The following is a 13,563-nucleotide window of genomic DNA, read 5'->3' as shown; positions in this document are numbered from 1 at the left end:
CTTCCCCACAGAATGCACAATTGAAGTCCTCACTGATCATAAACAAATAGAAATCACCGAACTGATGAAGGAAGTGCTATTATATTGTTAGTCTCAATGTAAAAGTCCTGAAAAAGTTATGCCTTGTTGAATAAGGTATAATTGTGGTTTTCATTTTGATTGACAACTCATCCACCACCTTAAACATTCACTCCCGCCACCACCAACAATGCACAACAGCAGCAGTATGTACCTTCTACAAGATGCACTACAACGATTCACCAAGGCCTCTTACACAACACTTCCAAATCCATGACCTCTACATCTTAGAAGGACAGTAGCAACAGATACATGGGAACACCGCCAGCTGCAAGTTTCCCTCCAAGTCGCCTACCATCTTCACTTGGAATTAGATTGCCATTTCTTCACTGTCGCTGGGTCAAAATCCTGGAATTCTTTCCCTAACAGCACTACTGGTGTACCTGCACCACATGGACTGCAGTGGTTCAAGGTGGCTCACCATCACCTTCTCAAGGACAATTAGAGATGGGCAATAAATGTTGGCCTAGCCAGTGACATCTACATTCCCAAAAACAAATATTTAAAAAAGCCAATTATTACTGCTAAATAATCTGTCTGGCCCTGGAAAACTAATGTTATATTTGTATATTGTCAAATTTCAGCATAAAAAGAGGTTTGTTTAGATTATTCATCTTCTACCTTAATCCCAAATATTTTGTTTTCTGTAAAATTTAATAAAAATTTAAGGATAATCAGTGCTGTTTATTTGTCTTTGAGAATAATTCTCTGTAATTGGCTGCTTATCCTGCTTGATGACACCATTGTTGCTAGATTCCTGGAAATTCCTGGACTTGGTACCAGAATCAAACCAACATTGGGAAAGAGGAAATCCTCCTCAAGGAGATCGCTAGATCTTTGTCGGCAGCTTTCTTCAAAGCCAGTGGTGTGAGCTGACCCCAAAAACTGATATTTTATAAAACTTTAATTTATTGCTTTGTGTGTTTTAGCAGCAGATATTGACTGAACAGAAAAATAGTTTTGACATTGTTGCAACGAAGTCAATGTTATGGATATTGGCCACCATAATGGGAGTGCTTTTGTTGAAAAGCAAGTGAGCAATTGAGGCAGTGTAGTAGATTTTGGCTATTGGAGATACAATACCTGGCTTGATTTAACATCCTATACAAGTTTGGTGACAGATTGGAACACCAAACAGCCACATAAAAGAGCATAAGGACATGGGTTCACATCCTGCAATGTTGCACAAATTGGTCATCCATTCCTAAAATAAAGGATGATCCAACGGAAGAAATTGCTCTGCTTGCTTGTTTCACTGCTGCAGGGGCAGAGATATTGGACGAAATTTTCAGCCCTTTCAACCACAAGTGCAAGTGTAGGTGCAAGAAATCTAATCATGTATTATAAGAGTTAAAACCTCAAAAAAATGGACCATGTATTTGAGATGTGTGGTTCAAACCTAGGAAAGTGGAGTTACCACATGGATTGGTCTGTTTCTGTGCCATATATCAATTGTTCATATTGCTGATTTTAGTACATCTAGATAGAAATGACAGTGAATTGTGTGCGTGTCTGTGTCTTATATGGTTTATTTGTTCTTTTTATTGTGTCATATAAAATTGCCCTGGTAGACTTGGATTTTTATTTCATAATTTTCGGTCACAAAAATTACAAATTACACAATGAGGTGGAGTGGCTCCTGTCACTTTTATTTCCACATTATACTGTTCCTTTTCTGTATGACTTGAGATGCACACCAATTCCATGTTGGAATGAAGTACCAGTTTTGCTTTTCCACTATCATTTGCCACTGATGGTGTAGGTGTGGATGCACATAGTGAATATGAACTCGCACTTGGTAACTTGTCCAGTACAACTGCATGAAATTATGGAATAGAATCATGGGCCAAGATTTTATGATTGTCTCTCAAGATAATCCAATTCTGCCAATGTAAACGGTGATTTAAATGGCCCACTGGGGATGGGAGAGACGCGCCATGGTGGGGCCATAAAATTCTGGCTATAGAATGGTTCAGATGGAGATTATTTGTCCCATTGTGTCTATCCTGGCTGTTTATGAGAGCAACCCAGTTAGACCTGCTCCCTGGCCTTTTCCCCATAGCCCTGCAAACTTTCTTCTCTTTAAATAATTACCCTTTTGAAAGCCATGATAGAATCCACCTCCACTGCTAACCATTCACTGTGTGTGAAAAATGTTTTCTTATGTCGCTTCTGCTTTCTTTACCATTCTCCTAAATCAGTAGCTTCTGATTCTCGATCCTTTCACCAACAAGAACAATTTCTTCTTACCTACTCTGTCCAGATTTGTTCTTTCAGTAAATTAGGTGGAGTCGAATGAAGTCAGGGTACCAGTATGACTCATTTTATGAATGGCATTTAAATTAAGATGTGATTGTATTTTCACTAATTTGTACAGTTAAAAGCAAGGAAAACAAGTTCAAGGGTGACTTATTAGTTTCTGTTGGGCTAGGTGGTAGTATCTTTTGAATTTCAAAAGTTTATCACCGCAGCCCTTACTTTGATTTTTTTAAAAATGCAATGAATTGCTGTGCCATCCTGGTGCAAAAATGCACGCTTACAGCAGAGGTATTAGATGATTATAATTCAGCACATGTCTCTCATCAGTGCCATAAAATGGATGACTGTGTTGGTCAATTTTACTCCCTTCAGTTAGCTGTCAAAAGCAGGAATGGGATTAGTGGAACTAAGCAGTGCAAAGCTCATCCTCGAAGCACAGGAACCACACAAGATGCTGAAATGAGTCACTCACAGATACATCAGCATATTAAGCCACCTTTATCAAACAATGATTGCAGACTCAGTTGTGATCATTACAGAGCTTTGCCTCATCTATCCTGTGTTTCCTGCAATTTGAATATTGTATATAATTTCAGTATTTTCTGAGAATATTATTGAACTATTTGAACATTTCCATAGGGAGAAGGTTCAGTTTATCAGAGGTGAGGGAACGAGTGGCTTGGGGCGCTTATCCAGTGATGCAGACCTTGTTATGCTGTTAAGGTAGGTGCATATCCTGTCACTGATGAATGTATCTTCTGAAAAAGATGCTGTACATTGTATCAAGATTTCAGTGATGCTGTTGGGCTTTATGTTGACTGGCAAAAGAACATGATTATTGAGTAACATACATCCATCCAACTAACTTTTAAGCAGTAGTGTAATTGAGTCTGGCATACTTAAAGGGACTTAAGGATGGTTAGGATGTAAGCTTATGCCCTCCTGCCTAATTTCTGATCTCACTCCGACAGCATGAACAAGTGATGCACAGAAACCAAGGGTGGGGTTTTCTGGCCCTGCCGCAAATGCAGCAAGCCAGACAAAAGTCCATTGACTTCGGCAGCACTGGTAAATCCCACCTGCTGGTGGGACTAGAACATTCTGCCCAAATGTTTCAAGATTGATTTGGAAAAACATCATGGGGAGTCTCTTTTCACACTCTGACCGTCTGCATCAGAGTAAATTTTTCAACTATTTAACTGCTTGTCTCCTCAGCTTTGGTAGTGCGTGGCAGAGGAAGACTCGAGAAAGGACAAAATACCTTAAATAGAGGAGTGATTTTTAACAAGTGAATAAAAAATGGATGACTGTGTTGGTCAATTTTACTCCTGGTACGCTCAGTTAATGGCACAATTAAATGGTTTTAATTTATGGGGGCTCTGTAATATGCTAACTGCAGTGCCGCGCCTCTTGATTATTGAATTGTTTGAGGAAGTTCAGATGGTTTATTCTGGAAAATAGTAGAAATGCGTTTTGTGAAAATAAATTATCTGTTTTATACAAACCTATCTCCCACTGCTGCTTTAACCACTAGATAAGCTACTTCCTACATTTGCCACTAATTAATTTAATTGGTATTAGTTGAAGTAAATGAAAGATTCTTTTCATCAGGTAAGGGGGAATTTAAACAGTTGCATAGGCTTTCTTGAGGTGTTGCATTTTCTAAATTTTTTGGGTAGATGATGATGATTTCATTTGGCACAAATAAATGTATGTCTAGCTGGATTTTCTCTCAAAATTCCAGACAGTTGAAAGGGCAGCAGTTGTCCAGTACCATTCAGTCTATTGCATGTAACAATGTGTTATATGGTCAATTGGCCAATATTTTCCCCAAGTCTCAACATTTATTGGTCCAATTTAATCACTTCAGCAAATATTGATTCAGGCAATGACCATAAAAATATACAGGCCCGGAAAAGAGTGTCATGGTCCAGCTGTAATGTGCTTAAGTTTTCAATTTCCCACCATAACAACAACAACCACTTGCATTTATCTTGCACCTTTATCAGGGGTGGCACTGTGGCACAGTGGTTAGCACTGCTGCCTCACCAGCACCAGGGACCCGGGTTCGATTCCCGCCTTAGGTCACTGTGCAGAGTCTGCATGTTCTCCCTGTGTCTGCATGGGCTTACTCTGGTTTCCTCCCACAGACTGAAAGATGTGCTGGTTAGGTACATTGGCCATGCTAAATTCTCCCTCATTGTACCCGAACAGGCGCAGGAGTGTGGCGACGAGGGGATTTTCACAGTAACTTTATTGCGATGTTAATGTAATTCTACTTGTGACACTAATTAACTTACAATATCCCAAGACACTTGACCAGAGCATTCTTGAACAAAGTATGACACCAAGTCACATAAGGAGATGTTATGACTCGCTCTGCACAACATGAATTGGTCAAATGGTTGAGCAAGTTGCTACAGCCAGTTCTGACCGAGTATTCCACATACACGATGAAGGGTTTCTTCAGACTCAGAATTCACATACTTGGTGAACATAAGATCTTTTTGTGGACTCCGCTCCACTTACCCGCCCGCTCACCATAACCCTTAATTCCTTTACTGTTCAAAAATTTATCTATCCTTCCCTTAAAAACATTCAATGAGGTAGCCTCAGCTGCTTCACTGAGCAGGGAATTCCACAGATTCACAACCCTTTGTGTGAAGAAGTTCCTCCTCAACTCAGTCCTAAATCTGCTCCCCCTTATTTTGAAGCCATGCCCCCTAGTTCTAATTTCACTCACCAGTGGAAACAACTTCCCTGCTTCTATTTTATTTATTCCCTTCATAGTTTTATGTTTCTATAAGATCTCCTCTCATTTTTCTGAATTCCAATGAGTATAGCCCCAGTCTACTCAGTCTTTCCTCATAAGCCAATCCTCTCAACTCCGGAATCAACCTAGTGAATCTCCTCTGCACCCCCTCCAGTGCCAGTATATCCTTTCTCAAGTAAGGAGACCAAAACTGTACACAGTACTCCAGGTGTGGCCTCACCAGCGCCCTATACAGCTGCAACATAACCTCGCTGTTTTTAAACTCCATCCCTCTAGCAATGAAGTACAAAATTCCATTTGTCTTCTTAATTACCTGCTGCACCTGCAAACCAACTCCTTGTGATTCTTACACAAGGACACCCAGGTCTTTGCACAGCAGCATGCTGCAATTTTTTACTATTTAAATAAAGTCCATTTTGCTGTTATTCCGACCAAAATGGATGACCTCACATTTACCCAACATTGTAATCCATCTGCCAGACGCTTGCCCACTCACTTAGACTATCTATATCCCTTTGCAGACTTTCAGCGTCCTCTGCACACTTTGTTCTGCCACTCATCTTAGTGTCATCTGTGAATTTTGACACACTTACACTTGGCCCCCAACTCCAAATCATCTATGTAAATCGTAAGCAATTGCTGTCCCAACACTGATCCCTGAGGCAGACTACTAGTCACTGATCGCCAACCAGAAAAATCCCATTTACCCCCACTCTTTGCTTTCTGTTAGTTAACCAATCATCTATTCATTACCCGTAACACCGTGCACCTTTATCTTATGCAGCGGTCTTTGGTGCGGCACCTTGTCAAATGCCTTCTGGAAATCCAGATGCACCACATCCACAGGTTCCCCATTGTCATGTAATGTTCTCAAAGAATTCCATCAAATTCGTCAAACATGAAAGGTCCGTTCACTTTTGCAAAGACTGTATGTGACCTGCATAGTGATAGCAATGCCATGTCTAGGTGCTCGTTTGACATTGCAAATAAACTAGCTCATTCTAATCCCACATTCCTGATGTAGTAGCCGTGCAGGTTACAGCACTTGAGATGCAGATCCAGGTATCTTTTAAATGAGTTGAGCACTTCAGCCTCAACCACCAACTGAGGCAGTGATTTCCAGATTCCCACCATGCTCTGGGTGAAAAAGACTTTCCTCATGTCTCCTCTAATCCTTCTACCAATCACCTTAAATCTATGCCCCCTGGGAATTGACCCCTCCACTGGAGGAAACAATCCTCTCCTGTCTACCATGTCTAGGCTCCTCATAATTTTGTACCTCCTCCATTCCAAGGAAAACAATCCTAGCCTATCCGATCTCTCCCCATAGCTGCAATCTTCAAACTCTGGCAGTGTTCTTGTAAATCTCCTCTGCACACTCTCCAGAGCAATTAACATCCTTGCTGTAATGTGGTGACCAGAACCATACACAAAATGCCAGCTGTGGCCTGACCAGTGTTTTATACAGTTCCATCATTACATCTCTGCTTTTGTATTCAAAACCTCGCCTACTACTATCAGAAAGTATTCCATATGCTTTCTTGACCATCTTGTCCACCTGTCCTGCTGCCTTCAAGGACCCATTGACATGCATTCCAAGGTCCCTCACTTCCTCAACCCTTCTGAATACCTTCTTGTTTACTGGGTATTCCCTTGCTTTGTTTGCCCACCCCAATGCATTATCTCACACTGATTGGATTCCATTTGTCTGTTTTTTGCCCACTCAATCAAACCAGTTATATTATTCTGGAGTTGACAGCGATCCTCTTTGCTATCAACAATCATTTTTTGTGTCATTTCCTAATCATGCCTTCCACATTTAAGTCTAAATCATTAATAAATACAACAAAAGGCAAGAGCCCCAGCACTGAGCCCTATGGAACACCATTGGTGATGGCTTTCTATTTGCAAAATCGTCCATTGACCCTGAGCCAATTTTGGATCCAACCTGCCTTGTGTTCACTTTTCTGACCAGCCTGCCATTTGGGACCTTGTCAAATGCCTTACTGAAATCCATGTAGACAACATGCACTGCACTACCGTCATCAATCCTCCTTGTTAATTCCTCAGAATTTTTTGTTAATTCCTCCAGTATTTCCTCTCTCACTATGCTTTTTGTGTCTAACATTTCACACTCCGCCTCTTTAACTAGAATGTCTGCATCATCTGAAAGAGGTGCCAGAGGCGGTGCCAAGGGGGATGCCAGGGTGGCACCTAGGTGAACAGGTTTGTTTGCTGGCCTTTAAAAATGGCATCCTGGATCATTGAGTGTCCAAGTTAATGGCAGGTCGGATGAATCCAAGGCCGCATCATCAGCGATATATCGTGGAACCTGTGACTTGCAGTTTTTTATTTTCAAAGTTCCACACAATATGGCAGGGAAAGCTACCTACCATTGCTGTCAGTGGCTTCAACTGCGCTATTGTGCATTGGTCTTTACCAATATCAAGGAAAATCTTGTCCTTAGTCTCAAAATGGGAGAATTCCTCCCCTTATTTTCTTTTGAAACTATCAAATGACTGCTTCTCCATGGATTATCTGGAGTCTTCCTGAAAAGAGATGAAGAATTCTTCATCTACTTGATGTTAAAAAGAAATACATGAATTAGATTTATTCAGAAGAGATTGGCTCCAAGTGGTTTATTGAAGAGGGAAAATAAAAACTTGAATTTTCGCTTCTGAGGCAGGTGCGCAGAGATACAGAATTTTTCAATTTGTCACACCCGCCTCAAGAAAAACTGCACCAGATAGTGGGACCTTTGTTCTGGGTTGTGCATAATAGATGCATGTTGGACACAGCCAAAGGGGTTGCTGAGAGTTGAGGCAGGTTGTTTAAAAGACCCATCCCAGTTCTCCGGGAATTTGTCCCAGTTGTTTTATTAAATATTAGGTCCTCTTGCCCACACCCTCAACTCCTCATCCTCATGCTCACCTGTGTCAATTCATGTCAACCTAGACCCTCAACCCCGAATGCCCTTTGCATTCTCCCTGCCAGCTCATGCTCCCATTCATTGCCCATGTCCCTTATAGCCCCATGCCAACCCATGTGCTCCACTCATCCCTAGGGCCCCTTACTTATATTCCCTATGCTGTTCTAGTGCCAACTTGAGCCCACGCTCATCACTAGGGAGCCTTATTTATAGTTTTCATGCCAATCCAGTGCCAGTTCATGAGCCCCCACTTATCTTTAGGGCCTGTTATATACAGCCTCTATGCCAACACAATACGAGCTCATGCTAAGCCATGCCTTCCCACACACCACCCTCCATGTCAACTCACCCAGTATTCACTATGGCAGGCCTCAGGAAACATCAAGAGATGAAATAAAATAAATTTTTAAGTATCCATTACAGACTTCACAATTAAAAAAAAATCTCATTCATAAAAACCCATTCAATACATTTAAATGCCCTCAAGTACTTAATCTCTCATTAAAGCAAACAATTGTATTCATAGCCCCACATCACAGCCAATCTTTTAATAAACACTTTGAACTGTATGACTGAAGAAAGAGACATTTTGTTTAAACTTTTCATCTTGCACTCATCAGGACAGATCACAAGAATACCAACGGTAAAGAGAATAACAATTTATATGAAAGTTGAGAAATTATGGATGCTCTTTTTAAAAAAATGGTAACTCCGTCACAGTAGGATAAGGCCTATGTTGCAGCAAAAATGGAGTTGATTTAAACTCTTGGCTTGTACTTTGGTGGTTTTGTTCCTTTACCATATCCAGTAATAAAAAGATCAAAGGTAAATTATGAAAGAAAACTAATACAAAATATAAAAAAGGATACTCAAAAGCTTCTATAAGTATATATAAAAGGGAAGAGAGCAGCTAAAGTGAATACTGGTCCCTTGGGGGATGAGACTGGAGAGTTAATAGTGGGGAACACAGAAATAAGTCTCACAACACCAGGTTAAAGTCCATCAGGTTTATTTGGTAGCACAAGCCACTAGCTTTCGGAGCGCTGTTCCTTCATCAGGTGAGTGGGATTTCAGTTCACAAACAGGGCATATAAAGATTATTTTGTAATTTGAGTTTGTGTCTTTATAAGCCCTGTTTGTGAAATCCTACTCACCTGATGAAGGAGCAGCACTCCGAAAGCTAGTGGCTGTGCTAACCTTGTTGGACTTTAACCTGGTGTTGTGAGACTTCTTACTGTGTTTATCCCAGTCCAACACCGGCATCTCCACATCATGAACACAGAAATGGCAGAGACACTAAATCAATATTTTGCCTCTGTTTTCACGGTGGAGGACATTAGTACCATCCCAAAAGTAACAGGTAATGCAGAGGGAAAAGAAAGGGAGGAACTTAGAACAATCATCATCAATAGGGAAATAGTACTCAACCAACTATTGGGATTGAAGGCAAACAATGGATTGAAGGCCTGATGGCCTACATTCTAGGATGCTAAAGCGGGGATAGTGGAATCATTGGTTATAATATTCCAAAATTGCCGAGATGTGGGTAAGGTTCCAGTGGATTGGAAAAATGCTAATGTAATGCCCTTATTCAAAAAGGGAGGGAGGCAGAAAGTGGGAACCTATAGACTAGTTGGTTTAATGTTTGTTGATGGGTAATTATTAGAATCTATTATTAAGGAAATAATAACAGGACATTTGAAAAGTCAGAACGCAATCCATCAGTCAGCATGGTATTACGAAGGGTAAATCGTGTTTGACTAATTTGCTAGAGTTCTTCGAAGATGTAGCAAGCCAAATGGATAATGTGGATCCTGCAGATGTAGTCTACCTGGACTTCAGAAAAGTGTTAGATAAGGTGCTGCACAGAAGGTTAAAACACAAGGTAAGATCACTTGGTGTTGGGGTAATTTATTAGCTTGATAGAAGATTGGCCAACTGGCAGAAAGCAGACTTGGGATAAATGGGTCTTTTTCTGGTTGGCAAGATGTATCTAATGGGCTGCCACAGTGTTCAGTCCTCGGGCCCCAACTATTTACAATCAATATTAATGAATTGGATACAGGGATAGAAAGTACTATAGTTAAATTTGCAGATGACACTAAAATAGGTGGGATAGTAGGTTGCAGTGAGGAAATAAGAAATTTACAAATGAATATAGATATGTTAGGTGAGTGGGCCAAAATGTGCTAGATGGAGTAGAACATGGATAAATGTGAGGTTATCCATTTTAGTTGGAAAAATGGAAAGAGACTTTGGGGAAGAAGAGTTACTTTGTATGTGGTGGTGGCCAGGAGCAGACGGAGTAGGGGATGCTAGCAATGGCCGTTCTGGGTGATAGAGGCTGGTGCCAGCTCCCATTATGGGGGAAGGGGATAATCGGGGGGTGGGGGGTTGGAGCTGGTGATTGGGGGAAGGGGCCATTGATGAGCAAGGAGTGGAGCCCCTGATATCCCTGTGGTGGGCAGGGAGTGAGTTTATACAAGTTATGATTGGGGTGCCCTTTAAAGATGGTGCCCCGATCTCTGTGCGGCTGAGATTGCTGGCGTGCTGAGGCCCCGCACCACTGCATGAAGGCGTGAAACACGCCTCCATGTTTTTTTTGGTCCCAATCTCTGTGCAGCCGGATTTTACTGGTGCGTTGAGGCCTCGGCCTTCCTGCATGATGGTGTGAAACACGACTCCTTGATTTTTTTTGAGGCAGAGTGTTGTAAGATCTGGAGAGAAAAGCACCGTGTTTCTCTGAAGAGAAACGTGCTGGTTTTCCTGATGGAACAGCACTTTGCCACCCCCCTGCAGAGCGAATGCTTTCACTTGTGGGCCAATCTAGAGCAAGAAGTCATAGTTTTGGATAAGGGGTGACAGATTTAAAACGGAGATGAAGAGCAACCACTTCTCTCAAAGGATCATGAATCTGTGGAATTCATGACCCCAGAGTGTGGTGGATGCCAGGACATTGAGTAACTTTGAGGAGGAGATAGTAATGGGTTGAAGGAGATGAGAATGGGCAGGGAAGTGGAGTTTAGGCTGAGATAAGACCAGCCATGATTGTATTGAATGGCAGAGCAGGCTCGAGAGGCTAAATTGCTTTCTCCTGTTCCTCGTTCTCCTGTTCTTATAATCTGTTCTTGATGGTATTGGTTGAGGAATAAACATTGACCAGGACATTGGGAAACCTTATCTTGCCTTCTTTGACCAGTGTCGTGGATTCCTTTTTCTGAGAAGGCAGACAGGGACATGGTTTCATGTCTTATCCAAATTATTATGAACCATCATATTAAATTAAGAGAAAAATGTAGTATTTACACATCAACTCTAGTATGAAAATGTATCTTTGTGAAATAGTAGGATACCAACCTAAACATTATAAATGGTGAAAAGAGTGTTGATGTTTTTAAAATAATCATCTATTCTTTGGTTTCTGTCCTGGGCAGTCTGTTTGAAGATGAAATTATGTCCTATGTGCCACCACATGCCTTACTTCATCCCAGTTATTGCCAGTCTCCACGTGGTTCCCCTGTATCATCACCTCAGAACTCCCCAGGTAAATGACAGATAATCTGACCATGTGATGTTTAGAATGATAAACTGTGATTGAAAATGTAAATAAGAACAACATTTCCATGTAACATTTTGTAACAGTTCCGATAACCTGATGAAAGATATATCACCCATGCTTATTAGCTTGCATATTTGAATTTGAACAATTTTTAATAGGCAAATTCTAAGGAAATATAGTTTATAAAATTTAAGAAGCTATCAGATAAACAAAGTAAGGTACAAAGGATTTGAAAGGAAAATCCAAAGAGGTGGAATTTACTTGCAAACCTAGGAATTAAACAATAGGAAATCTTAGTTGCCGCAATACATTAAGCTCTAAATATTTATCACCTCTGCTAATGATAATATCACTGATATTTTTCTGAATGTAAAGTTAATAGGAAAGGGGATTGGAATCTGGTAATATTGTAAACTACTTGTGGAGAGATTCAAAGATTAAATGAAATGTGAGAACTGTCCACATGATCATATTTCTATGAAATTGCTAATAAAGTGACGGTCTCCTATTTGTCAGCTGCACATGAAAAGATTTACTTTGTTGATTAAAGATTGGTTTTGACCAACTGCAGTGCTTGAAACTTGAAGTAAAAATAAGATGAGATTTTTATAAATCCTATAAGATGCATATGTCAATAAATAGCCTTTATTATGAGGGTCTGACTTTGCCAAATACCTATTATTTTGCGCACATTACAAAAGTTTGATTCTGCTGTCAGGTTATTGTTTTTTCATGTGCAAGACTCTTTCCTAAAATGAAACATGAAAATTACTTTCACTTTGACAGCTACAAGCATGGCATTTGAATAATAATTGTGGAATTGATTCAGTACACAGTCGGAAAATAAAATTTAAATTAACCAAAGTACATTTTTTAAAAAATTATTCTTTCACAGGATGTGCTAGGTCAGCATATAGGTACACCCACAGTGCTGTTAGGAAGGATGTTCCAGGATTTTGACCCAGCGGTAGTGAAGCAATGGCAATATAGTCCCAAGTCAGGGTTGTGTCAGCTTAGAGGGAAACTTGTAGGTAGTGGTGCTCCCATGTATCTGCTGCACTTCGGGGTGATAGAGTTCACAGATTTGGAAGATGCTGTCGAAGGAGCCTTAGTGAGCTGCTGCAGTGAATTTTTTGGCTGGTATACACTGTTGCCACTGCGGAATGAGAGGGTTAAAGGTGGTGGATGGGGTGCTAATCAAGCAGGCTGTTTGCCCTGAATAGTGTTGAATTTCTTGAGTGTCGAAGCTGCACTCCAAGTGAAGAAAATTCTATCACACTCCTGATTTGTGCCTTGTAGATGGTGAACAGGCTTTGGGGAGTCAGGAGGTGAGTTACCTGTCGCAGAATTCCCAGCCGCTGGCATGCTCATGTAGCCACAGTGTTTACATGGTTGGTCTAATTCAGTTTCTGGTCAATAGTAACCCCCAGGACGTTGACAGTTGGGGAGTCAATGATAGTAATGCTGCTGAAAGTCAGGGGGTGATGGTTGCATTCTGTTTTGTTGAGATGGTCATTGTGTGGCATTTGTGTGGTATGAATATTTCTTGTCACTTATCAGCCCGAACTTGAATATTGTCCTGGCTTGAGCATCTGGATATGGACTGTTGCAGTAACTGAGGAGCCATGAATGATGATAAACACTGTGCAATCATCAGTGAACATTCCAACTTCTGACCGGAAAGACGGAAGGCCATTGATGAAGCAGCTGAAGATGGTTGGGCCTAGGACACTCTCCTGAGGAACACTCGGAGTGATGCCCTGGGACTGAGATGATTGCTCACCAGCAACCACTGCCATCTTCCTTTTTGCTGGATATGACTCCAACTGGTGGAAAGTTTTCTTTCTGATTCCCATTAATTTTTGTTATGCTAGGGCTCCTTGATGCCACACTTGGTCAAATGCTGCCTTGATGTCAAGGGCAGTTGCTTTTTCCACAATCCTTGCCTTCAACTCTTACCCCTGT

The 13,563-nt window shown here is 41.0% G+C and overlaps 1 protein-coding gene across 1 annotated transcript in view; it reads left to right on the top strand.

Moving 5' to 3' along the window:
- Positions 1 to 13,563, top strand: part of LOC144503772 (E3 ubiquitin-protein ligase HECW2-like) — a 416,880-nt gene that overhangs the window by 296,970 nt on the left and 106,347 nt on the right. Inside the window, exons 18-19 of the mRNA XM_078228621.1 lie at positions 2,977 to 3,060; positions 11,474 to 11,583. Coding sequence (XP_078084747.1) covers positions 2,977 to 3,060; positions 11,474 to 11,583 — 194 coding nt within the window. The remainder of the gene's footprint in view (positions 1 to 2,976; positions 3,061 to 11,473; positions 11,584 to 13,563) is intronic.

This window comes from Mustelus asterias, chromosome 14 (assembly GCF_964213995.1).
Source record: "Mustelus asterias chromosome 14, sMusAst1.hap1.1, whole genome shotgun sequence".
In the NCBI taxonomy this organism is placed as follows: Eukaryota; Metazoa; Chordata; class Chondrichthyes; order Carcharhiniformes; family Triakidae; genus Mustelus; species Mustelus asterias.
Note: the sequence above shows the minus strand (reverse complement) of the source record. Positions and strands in the feature narration are given on the sequence as shown.